At 45.4% G+C, this 18,406-nt stretch overlaps 1 protein-coding gene across 1 annotated transcript in view; it reads right to left on the reverse strand.

Moving 5' to 3' along the window:
- The window catches only part of arhgef10la (Rho guanine nucleotide exchange factor (GEF) 10-like a), a 93,997-nt gene that overhangs the window by 2,421 nt on the left and 73,170 nt on the right, over window positions 1-18,406 (reverse strand). The window contains exons 21-26 of the mRNA XM_034533264.1: window positions 13,666-13,877; window positions 12,672-12,829; window positions 10,045-10,187; window positions 4,680-4,851; window positions 1,114-1,236; window positions 1-358 (exon numbers count right to left, since the gene is read on the reverse strand). The exon at window positions 1-358 is cut by the window's left edge and continues 2,421 nt beyond it. Coding sequence (XP_034389155.1) covers window positions 1-358; window positions 1,114-1,236; window positions 4,680-4,851; window positions 10,045-10,187; window positions 12,672-12,829; window positions 13,666-13,877 — 1,166 coding nt within the window. The remainder of the gene's footprint in view (window positions 359-1,113; window positions 1,237-4,679; window positions 4,852-10,044; window positions 10,188-12,671; window positions 12,830-13,665; window positions 13,878-18,406) is intronic.

Raw genomic sequence — 18,406 nt, forward strand, 5'->3', positions numbered from 1 at the left:
TCCGGGTCGTCGCTGAGCTCGTAGATGGATCCGTCTTCCACGCTGTGCTCCAGAGACTCCAGGGAGGAGTCCGACGCCTCGTCGCCCAGCGCCGTCAACGGCCGCCCGGGCAGACCCGACGTGGAGCGCAGCTTGTACTGCAGCAGCACGCCGCGTCCTTTGCCCCGCCCCTCCCCCTGGTAGGACTGCTGCAGGGATTCCTGGGAGGAGGTGTCACTGCGGTCCTCGCCCCCGAACGCAGAGTCCGGGCCGTCCCCGACGGAGTCCCTCTTCAGCAGCTCAGGGGACAGGCCGCTGCTGGTGGCCACCAGGAAGTCCACGGGCCCACAGTGTGCATTCAGAGAGACCATTCCCTTTCCTGTCGGACGCAGGCAGAAAATATATATATTCTATATTATATATATAATATATATATATATATATATATATATATATATATATATATATATATATATTTATATATATATATATTTATATATATATATTATATATAACAAAAAATATTATATATATAAATATAGAATATGTATATATATAAATATATTATATATAACAAACAATATTATATATATATATATATATATATAATTAAAAAAAATATATATATATATATATATATATATTATTAATATATTTATATATATATATAAAACATATTAAAATGATATATCATCCAGAGAGGCAATACATACTGCTCCTGTACTGGGCCAAGGTCATGTCATTGTCAGTCATACTTAAAAGAGATTATGACTTGACCCTTGGATCATACTCTATGTCAGTTACCTGTATTTTAAACAGTAATACTAGTCGCTAGTGTGTGTACTGTGTTTACATAGTATTCAATGAACTAAAAAAAGGGTCTGTGAGCTAAAGTAGAAGGGGAAAAACAAACAACCTCATTCACTTGGCATCATTAACAAAACGCTCGCAGGCAGTTTTCTTAAATTACCCTGCAACATTATATATATATAAATATATACGCACGATGATGTGTGTGTCGCCTGCCAGGTAATACTCGCAGAGCCACAGGATAAAATGTGAAGTGCGGCCTGAATAATGGTCAGTGCAGAGTCATGAAAACAAACGCTCCAGAGGCCGTTCACTCAACAGTACCTGTTATTTTGGGGATGCCCTCGAGTTTGGGAACCGGAAGAGTGATAATTAAGCCTTGGGCGGTGCCCACCCACAACAGCCCCTGGCAAATTAGCAGACTCGTGACTCGCATGCTCTTTTGACCTGCAAAACAAAAACCAAAAAAAACCACAGAAAAATGGATTTTGAGTTCTTCCCCACCGGCTGCTCCACGATGACGGATCTACAGACGTCGACTAAACGATGGGATGTTCTGCCTTCTAGAGAGTGCGTTATGAACTCTCATTGATGTGGTTCTTTCCAGAGGTTCTTCCAAAAAACACTATTTCTGGAAGCTGTACAGTTCCTGGCACGATGAAAAAAAAGTAAACACACTTTGATTGTTGGTTGTCGGTGTTAGCTTTGGGTGAGCGCTAAGCTCTGTGATCAATCTGTGATTTGACGAGCTTAACACATGCACGTGCACAGCCACCCAGGGCTCTGCGGTTACGTAAGAATGGGGGGAAAAATTGGATTTTGTCTACTTGCTCGTGACCCATTTGAAAGAAGAAGAAAAAAAAAACTCTCAAGGAAAAGCACAAAGTATCGCGTACAGGAAACAAGACTCCGAGAGGTTGTTGTTCTGTTTTCTCTGCTTCAGACGGAAGTGGTTTGGATATATCGCGCTTCAAGGTTGTTGTTTTTACCTCCTACTTGTTACAGCAACACTGATATGCAGGGAAGTTCTCTTTTATTGGACAGACGGTCTAAAAGATCCAGAGACTTCAGACATAAATAATGCCCTAAGTGCACACACACACACACACACACACACACACACACCTGCCGGGCTTTGGTCACAAACGGACCCCGGGGGCTTGAATCGGGTCGGAGGGGGTTCACACCAATTTCCAGAAAAGACATACAATATATTTTTAGGGCTCTACCATATAGTTTAAGATAGAGTGCAGGCTGCTATCTTAAAGGATGATATTATTGGTATCATACTATTTGGAGAATAAGTCTCCAGTGGATCTGACTTCCTAAAGTCTAAATGTCATGAAATCCCAACGTGTTTTTATCTAACCAAATATGCTGCTTCAATCCATATTTGCATAACCTTCAAGAAATAAAACTTTTAATGTGGTCAAAAAACTGCTAAGCGGGGCGGACCAAGAGAAGGGGCTTATATATATATATTTATATATATATATATATATATATATGCATATGCATATGCATATGCAGGTTCATAAAGGGTCAGGCCTCATTTGTTGGGTCTAATCGTAGTTATAATTGGATGAGATTGGTTTTGGTTCTTCATGAACTTCTCTGTTAATGTGACAAATCGGGTAATTCGGGGGTGATTTCCTCTCACGTCGCAGCGGGCGGTGACCTCTGGCGGTGACCTCTGGTGGTGACCTCCAAGGTTAAAATAAAAAATTGCCGTCCTGTGAAAGAGAGCATGATGCGAGCTTTGTGTTTAGTGTTGTGCAGCTTTCCACTGCGGAACACCTTTTTTTTTTTTTTTGTGGCACTGCATTAGTGATGGGGGGGGGGGAAAGAATAAAAGCACGTTCTTATTATACATGCATATCCTTTGTTTCCACTTAACAAAAGGACTGGAGAGAAGAAGAAAAAACATTGTTTGGTATGGATTCATTTTTTGCATTCCTTCTACGGTCCCTCAGCTCTTGGCTCCCATTGTTGCCTAGTTATCTATACAACCATTCACCATAATAACCACGGCAACCGTAATTGAATTACAGTGATCGCTGCTCAGAGAACGCTCATTTACACGCGGTAGCTGTATTTACATGTTTGTTCTGCGTCATGCTCAGATTATGATGATCGAAAGTGGCTCAACGGTGTCATTAATTAATTCCGTTCATTGGAAGAAGAAAGACAAAAAAAAAAAAGGTCCTTTATCTCGAAAAAAAAAAAAAACGCCTGCCACCTGCTCGCATCGGCCTCAGAGTCGGTCTCGTCCTGTGGTTAGAGAGCCTCGGCGAGAGAGTGAGCACCTGCTTGTCGGGTTACCGTGACGTTTAGTCAGAAGACGTGGGCGCCAGCTATTGTCTTAGCAGAGATAAAGAAGGATGATGACAAACGCACTTGAGATGAAGGAGTCGTAGTTTAACCGCGAGCGTTCTCGCGCCTCCGTTTCTCTGCAGCAACACAGACGCTCTTCAGCGTGTCGTGGGGGGGGGAGGTTATATAAAAAGAAGATGTCTCCAAAGATAAATGTTTCCCTGTGATATGTCACCGAGGACTTTATTTTTGGAGTATTATTTTTTTTTCACCCTGAGGACAGAACTATTAAAGACATTAGTGGAGAGGAGACCAGCAGAAACTTCTCTGTTGTTTACTGCAACTGGGATTCCCCGTTGAGTATAAATCACATTAAGGGGAAAAGGATTAAGGGGTAAAGGATTAAGGGGTATATCATTACTGCATGTCCTGGCATAAGTCAAGGAGAAGGAGAAGGCGCCGAGACTCATTGATAGAACGAATCTATCAGGATTTCATGTGCAGTGATCCTCTTTTCTCTTGTGAGCTCAACAAATCACAACTCGAGTCAAAGATACACCTTCCCCCTTTTGTGGACCCTGAAGACGTGAACTCCTCCCCCCCCCCCCCACCAGGGCCGAGCCTGGAGGCCGGCACCCGTCTCTCAAAATCGGCTGCATATTTCAAGGGGAAGCGCTGGTGCTGCGTGAGAATCACCTCAGGGTCACCGGCCATGGGAGTCCGCTCTCCTTTAAGACTCCTTTTGAACAAACAGCATGGTGTACGACACGCATCCAGATGCACGGATTGCAAATGTCCATTTCCTACTATTTAAAAGTCCGATTAGGATTTTCTTGCTCAGAAATATAATTGAGCCCCGAGTACGCGTAGACCGCCAAAAATGTTAAATGTTATCCTTTTCACGATGTATGTTTAAATACTTGCTTTGATTTAGAAGATTATATATATTATATCTTATGTATTGTATATATGTGTGTGTGTACACAAAATGTGTGAGGCAAGCTGTACTGTAGTTATCACCATTAGACCGTTTTCTTATACGCTTTATTGCTAACTAATTAGCTAGTTTAACGTCGTTCTTTCATAAAAAACACTGGCAAATATTTAATTCATCATGAAGGAAGCCACACAGGAAGTAATAGGCTATGGGGGGGAAGTGAGACATAGAAATAAAAAAATATGAACTAAAACAGGTGATGATAAGTAGGGAGCCACAGAGGGAAAAGAGGCAAAATGTGACGCATGGACATTTAGAGAAAGACGAGCGTTTCCATGGGAACCCTTTTGTCTGAAAATCTTTACGGCTGCCATTTTACCGCAGCTAAATTACTTTAATTCCTTTTTATTAATACCCGTGGCTCCATCATGGCTTCGTGAAGGCCTAAGATGGATATGTATTCAGGTCGACCTGCACGAGACGAGACCACCATCCTGGGTGTAACTCAAGTAAATCGCAACGTGCAATTTTAAAGCGATAAATTGTGCCAATTGTAGCTTTGTTTTGTTTGTTTGTACACATCAGTGCAGCATGGAGGCTGACCCCCCCCCCCGCCCCCCGGAGTGTGGCGTGTGAGTACCCGTGTTCAGCAGCGTCGAGCGCGTCGAGACGTTGATTTCCTGCAGAAGCTCCAGCGTTTCGGTGTGAAAGAGACGAATGGAGGAACCCTCCGAGAACGCCATCCACACGCCTCCGCCGGCGCACGCCATGTGTGCCACGCTGATCATCGGGTCCGGGTGGACTTCGAACGTCTGTAAACGGAAACAATAACAGTGATGCTAACCATCTGGCCACGCCCCACCCCCCCACCCCCCCAGTCCCACATGGCTTATAAAAACATATTCTGTACTGTGTGAATAAAGTATACGCCGCGACGTGACTCTCCATGAAAGATACATCAGACGCATCGACGTTCGCACATAAAGTTTGGGTGGGCAGGCGAACTGCAATGTTACCCACGTCCGTCCAAATTGTCATGAGCTCGTCATTTTTCTCCTGTTAAGACATTTTGTGTGAAATTGTCATTAATTAGCATAGAATTGGGTCTTTCGTGACTCGGATCACCCGTCTGTGCCACATCTTAAAAGGTAACGTTGACTTTCCTTCATCCGGACTGACATGAGTTTCAAAGTAAGTGGTGCAATATCCTCCCAGTTTAGTCCCATCCATCATCAGCTCGTTTGCTCTTCATACCGAGCAACTCGTCGTCCTAGCGACGGGAAGTGAAGGCGGCCGGATAATCATTGTCTCATTTGCGGTCTGATGAACAGTAAATGGATCAAATTCGGTCGTGGCGAACACGCAAAAATATAATTGACAGCAAAAGCTTCAGAACACTCCAAAAATAAATAAATACTCGCTTTGATTTAGAAGATTATACATTATAATCTGTTTAGAGCTATTGTTAGAGAGGCTATATGTATTCTATATATGTGTGTGTGTGTGTGTACACAAAATGTGTGAGGCAAGCTGTACTGTAGTTGTCACCATCAGACCGTTTTCTTATACGCTTTATTGCTAACTAATTAGCTAGTTTAACGTTGTTCTTTCCTAAAAAAAGAAAGAAAGAAGGAACAATTGGCATCATGAAGGAAGCCACACGGGAAGTAATGGGCTATGATTTTATAGCAGGTGAGATAAAACAGGAAAACCGTGGTAAACCGAGGGGGTAAACTCTCCGGGTTTTGTCTGTTTAGTGAACGTGCTCCACTCTTTCTGTTAAATAAAGTTGAACTGTGCCTCCGAAATGTGTAATTGACAAAGTCTCTGACACACGGGGCATATTTTTTTCACCATTCCCCTGGTTTTAAGAGCACAATGTGTGTGTGTGTGTATGTGGGGGGGTAAACACACAGTTAATGAGTAGCTTGAAATAAATGCAACGCGCCTTATCACGGCAACACATGCACCCCCCCCTGCGGTCCGCGGCGTGACACAGGGCTGGTTTGAGCATCGTCTTGGAACCCGTATCGCTGTCGGTGCACGAGGCTTGCCAATTAGTCAGTGAGAGGGAGTGAGTGACGATGAGAATGCCCCCCCCCCCCCCCCCTCCTAAACACACACACACACACACACCTCCCTGGCAGACAGGGATTACCACCTGTTTGTGTGCCCTTGCCAGTGGGTCCTCCTTTGTTGGAAATTGGAAAATTAGGGAAAAGGGTTGAAAGCCTTTGATGTGTTTTCCCCTTTTAATTGACTCCTCAGCTCCAAAAAATGTAATATCCCTAATAAAAAATTCAAATAGCCATATTTCTCCAACCAATAGCCCCTTATTGCAATTTCAAATACGTTGACGCGTTCGTAAAGAATACCACGGCCACCGTGTGCTGTATATGCTGCGTGATGATCACATTAATCACATTGACGCTCGAAAAGAGACTTCTGGCTCGTCAGTGGCTGAACATGCTGCGTTTGGTGGACGCCATCTTGCTTACCATATGTCTTAAAGCACCTGGAAGGCATTCTGGGAAGCCAACTGTGTATATAGTGTTGACACAGAAATATATATATATATATATATATATTTTTCTTTTTACACAAATATCAAATCACATTTCAAGCCAATATTGCAAACTAGAATTCTCCAGATATTTAGAGGCTGTAAAAAAAAAATAAAAAAAAAAAAAGCTTGTCGCTCCGTGTCAAATGCGGGATAAGTACAAGCCGCCGCTGTTGCCCCGGACCAACAACCTGGTATTAGCCCGCTGGATCCAGCCGCTGCTTCGCAGAGATGAGGCGGTCAGCGGAGCTTGACAGGAGTCATGTGACCTTTTTCCAACAGCGGCATCCCTCCAACCGGCAGCAGGGAAATAACAGCGGAGCTGAAGTCGCAAAAACCCACTCCAACGGGTCTGAGCAGCTCATTAGTCCTTCATTATACCAGGTGACAAGGTGTCTGTGTCCTTTCCTGAGCTCCTCGCCGGGCCGCGTACCGAGGGAGTTGAGTGATGGGAGCGAGCAGGTAGAAAAAAGGAATAGTAATGGGAAGAGGAAAGCAACCGGGCCCGCCAGTCAGTACTGATCAAAGCCCGTATGGCCGCGCATGTCCTACTTTGTTAAGGTTTTTGTCCAGGTGAGCCAGACTCCCACGGAGTGTTTACAGTTTCGGTGGGGAAAGAAATTGGCTATTTGAAACTTCAGCAAAAAAAAAACAAGAGCCGAGATGCGCCGAAATAAATGGCGTTGGAATGTTAGTGGTTTTTTTTTTTTTTTTTTAGCGCAATTATGTCAAATCAGACAAACAAAAGCGCCGCATCATTAGCATCAAATCAGCCCCTGCTGTCTGCAAAATAAAATGAAAGGTATTTGATTTGTTTGATGGTTTTCCTTATTTTTTTTTTTCTCCACCAATTAAGTTGTTTTCGAAATCCCCATCGTGTGAAATTGGGTTTGTCATTTTGCAATTTTACTGGTTATACCCAGATGTTTTTTTATTGATTTATTGGTTAATTTGATTTTTTTTGTACATTATACAGGCCAAATCAGAGCTACCAATAGCAGGAATTGGGGTTCAGGACCCCCTGAAACACCTCTACGAGGTCGGCGGTAGGGATGTCAATCCGTCACTTTGGGTACAATATCCTGACTTGATTGCCATGAAAATTAGTAGAGACATTCACGGTCCCACAGATGATAAAAACCTAATGACTACAGTGACCCCCTTGACTTCTTTTCGAATGAGAATACCCCGACGTGATGGATCGGCACCACGTTAGGGAACAGACATTCACGGTTCCCCCCCCCCGGGGCGGTGCCTCGGAGGGAAAACCGGATCAGCGGCGAGGATCGGAAATGAATCCTAATACATTTAGTGACATCTTTCTATCGGAAAAAAAATCCAAATACCTGCCAAACTAATTCAATTCCCATCAGGCTCGGCGGTGTTTTGTGATCGGCTAACGCGGTGAAACGGCTGGTAAACATTACACCAGCCACACATCGGCGGTGTCGTTGTGTGCGTTTCTATCTTTATCTCGCTCTTTTTTTCAAGGGATTCTATTGCTGAGGTTTTGTCAGCAGCACTATGGTTTTCATGAACCCCCCCCCCCCCCCCCCCCCCCCCCCACCCCGGGGTGAAGTATAAATAATCAAAGAGTACAAAGCCGAGAGTACACACAGACACATTTTTCAGCAATGATGATACTTTTGGTTTCTGTTGCAGGCGATCTCCACCACACAGTGAGTCGCACAGTGTTTACCCCCCCCCCCAAAAAAAAACCAGACAGAAAAGGTTATATTTAAATAACACCGTGTCATCAAAGCGTCGACTGCGGATGCTTTAAAAATAAGAGAATGAATCTAGCCGCAGGGTAGACGGCTAGATTCATTCGACTGGCGGGCGTCGGGCTTCGGTGTCACGGACAAATGATTCAAGACTGCAGCAAATCTCACAAAGCGGTGGAACTTTTTCAATAATGAAAAATAATTTTTTTAAAAAGTGAGGCGAACGCGAGTCCGCGACCCTGCTGGCCTCGCTCCGCGCCAGGTGCCAAAGCTTTGCCTCTCCAGATCCCGGATACGCACCGCAGCCCCTGTGAAGTCAGCCCTCTCGAGTCCATATTAGTGAGCAAGACGAGGTTATAGCGTAGGAGCAACCGCTGAACCCCATAAGCTTGGTGGGAGGGACGCTGAACCCGAACTGGCGTGGCCATCCAGCTGATTAAGCTCGGGGGGGGGGGGGGGGGAAGGAAGAGGTGAAGGGATACAAAAGGAGACGTCCCTGGTTTTGAGGATCCTGAGGCGGACAGGATGCTGCCTCCGATCGTCCGGATTCGTCAGCTGATTCTTGTATTTTAATGCAACTTTCTTTCAACTACCTTTTCTTCTACTTCTTCTTTTTTTTTTGATTTTCATATCTGGCATATGACGTCAACCAGAACATCTGTGAGTACCAGCTTACCCATTAACACAGCTACGCACAATCACATCTGGGAGCTATAATTAAATGGTAATGGTTTGCAGTTCGGTATCTGAATACCATATTAACATCTCCCAGAGGAGTCTGTCTGTCATTCACGATTGTCTCCGCACGGCCTTGTGCACCTCTTAACGACGAACACCTCGGAGAATGACTTGCTACACACCAAAAAAAAAAAAAAATATTTGAAAGCGTGACACAGACAATAAGCGGGCGGATTTTCTGGAGATAATGGCGAGCGTGACATAACTCACAGCGCTGCAGCGAGATGAAGTGTATTCGTGTGCGGGAGCTCCGGCAAACATTGTAAGAATCTCAACAAAAAAAAAAAAATAGTTGGGATTCATTGTCCGTGCACGCGGCTCCAGGCTGTAAATCTTCATGGCATCGCAAGATTACAATGCCGGCTCCCTGTGTTTTTTTTAATTTATATATTATTTTTTGTTTTCCTTTTTCAGAAAATGAAAAGAACAAAAATGGAAGAAAACTTTTTTTTTTTTTTCTCTCACATGCCGCAGAAAACAAACAAAAGAAACACATGAATAAAAGGATCTTGAACTCGTCCATTTAGGCCTTCGAAACATGTTTTAGTGAAGACTTTGAATACTTAGCAGCCAGAGAAGTGGGCGGATTTGACCTTGTAAGCAGCGATGGAAGAACTATAAACACGTTTCCTTGAAGAACGAGTTTTAGAACCGCTTCAACGCGGCCGACTTGTGCGCGGAGGGTTTGATGTTGTTTTGCTGGCGCTAAACGATTCATCAAGAACGCGCTCTGTTTTTGTATTCTTTTGGGGGTGCAGTGTTCCTTTAGGGTAAATGAGTCACGCTTAGAAAATGTGCAGCGTTGACTTGGATCGACAGCGTCTCTCCGTTTATCATTTGAAGTCAGCGTCACTGCTTCGCCTCGTAAGGAGGAAATATCCATTGAAATGACATAGAATTATCACAATTTTACTCAAATGGATGCCGTTTTTTTCTTTTTGATGGAAATTGATGCTGTTTTTTTTTTTGGAGTCGTTTACCTGAGTGCCGAGGCCGGAGATGTCCACGACGGTGACGGAGTTACCGCAGCTCGCCCACACCGAGTCATCCAACGCCAGCAGCGTCCGCACTGGTTCTGAGCCCAGTTTTACACATCTGCTGGAGTCCGGGTCCCAAAAATCATCTGGAGGGGGAATAAATAAAATACAATGAACGAAATAACAATGCACTGCTCAAAACTCCTCCAGTCCCTGGCTAGAGTGCAGCAGGGACGACGTATTTGTGCAGTTATCGAGACGTAGTCGGTGAAAGTCCCCGAGCTGTGTGAGCCTACGGGTGATGTTTTGTATATATATATATATATATGATATTAATGCTATGAATCCAGACACGAGGGCGTTTGATGTTCCCACGTTTGTGGGATGTCCACAACAAGTATAAAGCAGAAATAGTAGTTATTTCTTCCGTGGTGGATGGCGGAACTGATAACTATTTCCACGGAGATAAGCCACCTTGCGAATGAAGCGCGATACGACGCGAATAAACCTACGAATATTCGCGACCCTTTTTTTTGGGCGTGAACGCGGCATACGAAAACACACTCTTTTTTTTAAAGACACGTAAAAGCTTAATTCACACCAAGGTAAATTTACTGACGTGTTTAATGTCGTGGGACAAAACGCCAAACTCTCCTCAGCGCGTGGTAACCACAGACCTTATTTCAGGCATCTAACCAACAACAAATAAAAAACCTCTTCGCAAGAGAGCCGAAAGTGCAAAAAGACAACAACAACAACAACAACCGCTAACTGCTTCTATCTGAACACTTCACATGTTGAGCCGGGGAACAATCACGCAGCGTTCTCCAACGTCGTCGAGCGAATACGGCAGCGACGGGGTGGAGAGAGAGAGAGAGAGAGAGAGAGAGGACTGCCATTTGGATCACACTGTGCAGCACAATAATGGTACCTTTGCCTCCCGTGCTAATGAGTCGGTGCACACTTTAATCTACGTTCCACTCGAGTCCTCTCTCTCTCTCTCTCTCTCTCTCTCTCTCTCTCTCTCTCTCTCTCTCTCTCTCTCTCTCTCTCTCTCTCTCTCTCTCTCTTTGCTCCGCCAGTGTGAAAAGGAAGCAGCCCCTCTTTTTCCCTTTGACTCTTAAGCGCGTCGCAGCTCCCACAGAAGCACATTTTAAAGTGAATTACATAAGCGTTTTTTCTCCTTTTGCTGTGCGTTAATGAAGCAAAATTAGGGAACAGAGTGCACCCATCCGTTTAATTAACATTTCGAGTTGTTTATTTCTGCCTTTCATAGCAGAATGGCTTCACAATGCCTTCTGACTTCCACGGGTTAATTGCTTGGCATGTTCTAAAAAGGTCTTTTTTTTTTTTTTAGCTTTTCAAAAACGCACTCTTGTAAAAAAAATGTCCCTTCCGGGTCCCTGAGCCGCCACTTCTTCCCCTCTTTAACGCAGCGGGGGTGTGGGTGGGGGGGACGACAGAAAAGCTCTCTCCGCCTCGCCGCGCAAACCACTGTCATTGTTGACATGATGTCCGCCGCGCATATCTCGGGGAACGAAAGCCGGAGCGCATTAATCACGGAGCGACAATGTGCGGCATGCATTCATGCGCCTTTTGATACGAGGCTGGACTGAAGCCGTGGCATTTCCTGGCTGCTGCAGAGCAGTTTTTTTTTGGAGACCAGTGGTTCTTCGACCTTTCAGGGGTGAGGACCTCCTAACCAGTGCAAAGCATTTTGGGTTGGAAAAAAAAAGGATGTAATACGCAGCATTGTGCCATCAATATAGAATATATACAATTCAGTTCAGGAACTTGGACTTAAATTTGATTTTTTTTCAACGGATGCTCATTTTAAATATATATATATTTTTTAGATCTCACGTACCCCCATTTGAGAACCGCTGTTTTAGACAGCAGCACCGCTAGTCAAGGGCACCCATCTTTAACAGATGTGCCGGCACCCTCCAGAAGCTCTCGGGCTTCCATATCCAAAACATGAATAGTGTTATGTAATCGGCACGCAGCAGCTTGGTGTAATTAATCATCCGATCTGCTCGGGAGCAGAGAGGAGGAAGGAAGGAAGGAAGGCAGGCGGGCTGACATACTGAGGGGCCAGGTAAGAAGAGCCTGGAGAGCTATTGTGCTGCTGAGATGGCGTGAAGCCCCGCCCCCCCTGTGAAGCCCCGCCCCCTGACTGAACATGGCGTGCCATCTACCACATGTTATTTTCATACTTAAGAGGTGTGAAAATCAGTCGGGCGCGGCGGCGTAAAGGGGAAGGGATAAGAGCGTCAAATTATTATCACATTACTAAATACTATAAATGTCAAATTATTCAACATTATTTTGATTTTTAACGCAAAAGACGCTTTCTGCAGAGCGGCGTCGTGAATTTATAATGCGTGGAGAGACAGCACTTTTTTATTTGTGTAAGGAAAAAAAATAGGTTTTCATTGAAGTCCCGTTCTAAGTTAGTCCATTTCAAGAAAAAAGGGATCAATAAATATAATGTATTGTTAAAAAAAATACACCCTGTTTTTCTAATTGGGTTAGATTTCCTTTGGTAGAAATACATTGACAGGCAAATTATTTAATTATTATTAATAATTTTCTGCCCCCCCGCCCCAACAACCCAGGAGGCACCTTACCGCTGTCGCTTCTCCCGTAAACCATCAAGGACCCGTTCCGCAGGCCCGCGAACAGGAAGCGGGCGGCGTGCTTCAGGCACAGCACGGGGCAGCCCTCCGGGTTGCGCAGGGTCCGCAGGCATTGAGCCGCCGTGTCCACGCTGCCGTACGCCAGCACGCTGGAGGAACAAGAAGCCGGCGTGATGAACCGTTTTGATTTAACGGCGCACTTCGGAGCAACGCACTGTGTGTGTGTGTGTGTGTGTGTGTGTGTGTGTGTGTGTGTGTGTGTGTGTGCGCGCGTGCAGCCACTTTGTCTTTCAAATGTTTTGAAAACGCCGTTTGAACTATTGTCTCCTTAAGAATGATGAATGCACTTTGCTTTTGGAGAACACAATGTTAAGCAGCATTGGCGCTTAAATTGTAATATTTCTATTATTACTGTGTCTTTTAACTTTTGCCGACTCAAGAGGATGAGTCGGCATATGGAAGAAAAAAAATAAAAACTGCTGATGTATACATTTACGCTCTCGCACAAATGACTCAACAGTGCTGCGAAGGAGAGTTACAGGAAGAAGAAAGAAAAAAAAAGGTACGAGTGGCTAAATCTGAAATCCAAGAATATTCTTTGTATAATAATCAAACAAGCAATTTATTCACAGTAACGATGACAACGGCCCGAGATTAATCCTCCCCGCCTGTGTTCACGACGGAGGGGATCAAAAGGTCTATTGGATTTTAAAATGAAACCGTGATCTTAGCCGCGGTGACGCCGTGTTGTGGCATCAACTCCGATTTCTCGCTTTGAGGAAATATTGACAAGCGAATCGATACCGTTTGAAATGCCAAGCGACCGTAAAAACAAAGGATAACACAGGACAACGCTTTACAACGGGGAGGATGTGGAGAATACCGACAACTACCCCTCGTTCACCACAAAATAACGTTTGTTTTCTCTTTTGTTTATCTCTCTCTCTCGTGTGTGTCTGCAGCTTTCGTGTGATCCGTCTCTCACCGCCCGTCGTCTAAGCCGACGCAAATGTTGGCGCCCATCCCCGAGGGGGCCGTGTGACCTCCGACCTCCGCTTCCTCAGTCGGAGAAGGTTCCGGCACGTATTCCAGACATCGGACGGTGGAGCCGACCTGCAGGCTCTTAACGGTCCTCGGCATTGGCCTGTTGAGGGAGAAGATCTCTATCTGCCCGTTGGAACCTTCTCCACCAGCCACCTGTAGGGAGGAGAAACACACCTGGTGGTGAAAGGTCAGGACCTCATGTTGAGCTGCACCAATGGACTGAATCCTAATTCCACAGGTAATAAACTATTCTGCTGAAAGAGAGAGAGAGACGGATGGGAAGAGCAGGGAGCAGAACCAGGAGGACAATGTGTCTCCGGTTAAAACATTCTCTACCTGTCGGCAATTTAGATTTTAAAAAAAAAGTTCAAATCAATTCTCCCTTTCAGACTTTATCGTTTGTAGTCCACACAAACTTCTTCTTTTTTTTTGGGGGGGGTGGATATCACTTTGAATTTTAAACATATTAAGTAATGGATTCACAATGTCGTCTGTGCAACATCAAACAAGTCTGCGATCTTTTTTTTTCATCAGCGGAGAACAGAGAGGCTCCGAGTTTATTATTCATTTTTGTTCAGTGTTTACTGAGTGACTGATCTATTGCTGGAGTCAGTTCATGATGAACACATTTCTTATTTACTTTTTTTTTCTCCCATAGTTGGACTGACGTTTGACATTAACATTTCCAAGGTCACACGGGACTCTCAGTGCCAACAAATAAGCCCCCAGACGGCTTCTTTTTTTTTTTTGAAAGCCGGGGATCTGCTCAGTGGCTGAAATTGGACGGACGTTTCAACCACTCCACGGCTGTAGAGAGATGTCTGTGTCTTTCTGAAGAGGGACTTGTTTGTTTGGGCTTTCTCTCGCCCCTAACAAACAAGAAAAGCAACCTTAGAAAGAAGAAAAAAAAAAAGAAAAAAGCTTCGGCAATCATACCGAGCTTCCCGGGGCAGAGTCCGCCTCGATGGAGGCTTGATTTCCTGTGCGCCAAATTTATATTGGCCTTTGTGTAAGCCTGTCAAAGCCAATGGCGAGAAAAAGGAAGACAGCGGGAGCCCTCCAACCTATCTCCGGTGCAATTCCAATTAAGGTGGTGTCGCTCCCGTTCCCAAACAATTAAAGTGCCGCTGTGAGTTTTCAATATGATTTCATTCAGTCGTTACTCGCCTCGGTGGACCGTCTTTTTCTCCTCGGAAAAAAAAATGGCGTGAATGTGACAGGAGCTAAATATAGTCTTTAGCTCCTCTCCGCCACGCTCACTCTTATTTGCATGCAATCATTTGTTTGATTTGTATCAGCGTGCAGAATCTGGACAGGAGCGATCCTGTGGGCTCTCGAGAATGAGCCAGAACAAATAACGGTCTGTTGCACAGGGTGGAAAAAATAAATAAATAAAGAGATAGGGAGGACTTATCTTGCAGCGAGGAGCCCAAAAAAACAAACAAAAAAAACACGGCTTCAAGTGACTCTGTGCAACCAGAGCCGGAGGCAAGAAAGCCCCGCCTCCCCCTTCCAGACTCGAGACTCTCCCCCCCCCCCATTTATACATTCACCTCCAAATCTCCTCTGCTCACCACTATCAGCACAGACGATGTCAGCGGACACTTTCCCCTCCTCTTTTTCCATTCACCCCACGGCCCCATGCATCCAGTGCACATGCAGCGTCCTGACAAAGTCATCACTAGCAAAATAGATATCTGGAGTCGTGCCCTGGACGGATCCCCGTGCTCTCGGCTCGGGAGAAGCACAAAACTTCCACCGAACAGTAAATGCTCTGCCAGCATTAATTAGATTGCTCTGGCCGCGGCGAGGGAAGCGTGGGAAAATAGTCACGATTGGCGCTCTCTCCGCTCGATTGTGTTTGCCACACTCGGGGAGGCCAAAAATCGCGGGTCACCAGATTGTTGATGTACTTCCGATGCGTTTCCAAGCTCCCCCGTCACCGACGCGTGCCGCGAATGACAAAACGGAAACGTAGTATTCGAGCCAGTCTTCGATCGGGGGCTTTTCGAAACGTAGCGCGATACAAAGCGATCCGTGTCCTTCCAGATCTCGGATCTACGGCCGAGGATGTGGACCGAGAGAGATCTCGAACTATCACGGAGACTTTATTTAAATACATAAAAGTAGGATGTTTTTTTGGGGGAAAAAGTGGGACGAGGGAGGTGAAGGCAAACAGGGAAACGCTGTGGTATCAGGCTGATGAGACACAATGTCATTACTCTGATCAAAGCACACAGAAATCCCCATAGCCCCATCTCACTTTAACATGATTAGTGTCATCCCTCATTTGACAAGCCTGCCAGGGAGGTAGAACCAACTGGGGGGCGGGATCACTCAGCCACTAATTATCCTGGCTGGATAGGCAAGGGCGTCACGATTATTCCGTAGCCCGGGTACCAGTTAGTTGTTTTTTTTACCGTGGAGTAACGTTCACCGAGCTTGAAGGTCAGGTGTGCTTCGCGTGCTCCATTTCCCCCGCGTTTGCAAGGTCGGTTTCCAGAACTCGTGAACGAGCAGGAATGTCCCGCCGAGTACACCGAATGGAGAATTGAATTCCATTCGTGATGAAAAACTGCTAAAGAATGTGGACCCTTCAGTAAAAGACCAAAGCAAAAGGCGGTATCAAGGTAATATGGTATCGCAGGGCTTTCAGAAATCTTGGAAGATACGATCTTTAATACCATCAGAATACAGACGCTCCTCTTTCTATTAAACCGATACATGTACGGAGACGCTGTTTAGGGATTCCTCCCGTGTACCGTGGGTAAAGCCACGTTTCCACCAAGAAGCACCTGATCATTTTACACTTTTTAAAAAGGGAAAATAAAGAAAGAAGAAGGTTCCTCCAGACGAGACACACAACCTGCAGCCCGGGCCGGTTCCTCAAAAAGGTTCCCGGACCCTCAGGAACAGTTCCTATCGTCCAAAAAGGGGCACGAAGGTCGGTGGTGTGTCGGCGTCCGGTGGAGAGAGATCGAGCGCGTTTGCGACCGCGAGTATGAAGTTAGTGTTATCTTCATAGCTGCGCGAAGGGGTGAATAAATAAACTTGTCTGGATCCCGTTGAAGACGTCCTTCGCGATAGCGCTGACCACAAAAGGAGCCACGTCCCTTTTGGTCTCGACCGGTGCATTTTTCTGTTTACTGAGCGATGCTTTATCTCGGCGCACCTCGGACTCTTAAGTTTCAGATCCATTTTTGAGGCAAGCTTAATTGGAATGACTTGAAATGTTATATTAAATGTGTTTCGTGTTGACCTGGTAAAGCCTCAGAAAGAAAAAAACAACAACTATATATTATTGACAAGCGCCTCAGGGCCGTTTTGCTTCTTTCTTCTCTTCTCTGAGGGCCGTCTGCAGCAGAATACAACGACGTGTGTTTTGGAATAAGGTCAAAACTGTAACTCCATCACACTTTGGATCACGTCAGATCATTTTAAAGTAAAACTCTGGCCAGACGTCGGCACATGATCGGCGTTCAGAGACCTGAAAGACTTGCTTGACGGCCTTGAGACTTGACTTGAACATGAGTCTTTAGGTGACATGAGACTTTAATAATGTTCAGCTGCAAACGTTTTATTGTGCACGGACGCTGGCCTTCGCTCGTTTTACTGGATGCCTTTTCTAGCGGTGCAGCACACGGCATGTGGCCTTGGTACCTTTGTGCCTCTACATGGTATGGGAGGACAAGGTCAGGGACTTTCAAGTCATCTGTTGCACTAAGAGCTCTCAGAGAGGACGTAAGAGTGGCTTGTGCTCCTTCACACAGCGCCCTAGATGCCCTAGATGCTCTAGATGCTCTAGATGCCCTAGATGCTCTATATTCCCTAGATGCCCTAGATGCCCTAAATGCTCTAGATTCCCTAGATGCTCTATATTCCCTAGATGCCCTAAATGCTCTAGATTCCCTAGATGCCCTAGATGCTCTATATTCCCTAGATGCCCTAAATGCTCTAGATTCCCTAGATGCCCTAAATGCTCTAGATGCTCTAGATGCCCTAGATGCTCTAGATGCCCTAGATGCTCTAGACCCCCTAGATGCTCTAGACCCCCTAGATGCTCTAGATGCCCTACATGCTCTAGACGCCCTAAATGCTCTAGACGCCCTAGATGCCCTAGATTCCCTAAATGCTCTAGATGCCCCAGATGCTCTAGATGCCCTAAATGCTCTAGATGCTCTAGATGCCCTAGATGCTCTAGATGCTCTAGATGCCCTAGATGCCGGCTCCACCATATCTCTTTTCCCCATCTGAGTGAGCATCCAGTCCTCTTTTAGAATATCCCCACAAAAGCAAAAGTCTGAGACATTGCTGTCATGGAGGACCTGCACTGGAGCCACCTTTTAGGTCGAAAAGGAGGATTATCTGTACCTGCTAAACTGCCCACGTTCTCCAAAACAAGAAGAGGGAACAACAATTGAAACTTTATTATTAAGACATTAATAGAGTTCCGCCGCCCCTCTCCTCTCCTCCCTCCTTTTCCCCCGACCCAGCTAAAATTCCCAGGTGTTGTGATGTGATAGTCTGGCGGCACACTTTGCCCCACTCATCTTAAAACACTCCAGGGCAGTTACCTACCACTAGCCTTTATACGGCACTGTATTAATTCACTGTTTCCTGGCGACATTCTACAGAGACAAATGGCGCATGCCCCATTCTTAGCAGCCTTGAGAGATGTTTTT

Source organism: Cyclopterus lumpus, chromosome 5 (genome assembly GCF_009769545.1).
Source record: "Cyclopterus lumpus isolate fCycLum1 chromosome 5, fCycLum1.pri, whole genome shotgun sequence".
In the NCBI taxonomy this organism is placed as follows: domain Eukaryota; kingdom Metazoa; phylum Chordata; class Actinopteri; order Perciformes; family Cyclopteridae; genus Cyclopterus; species Cyclopterus lumpus.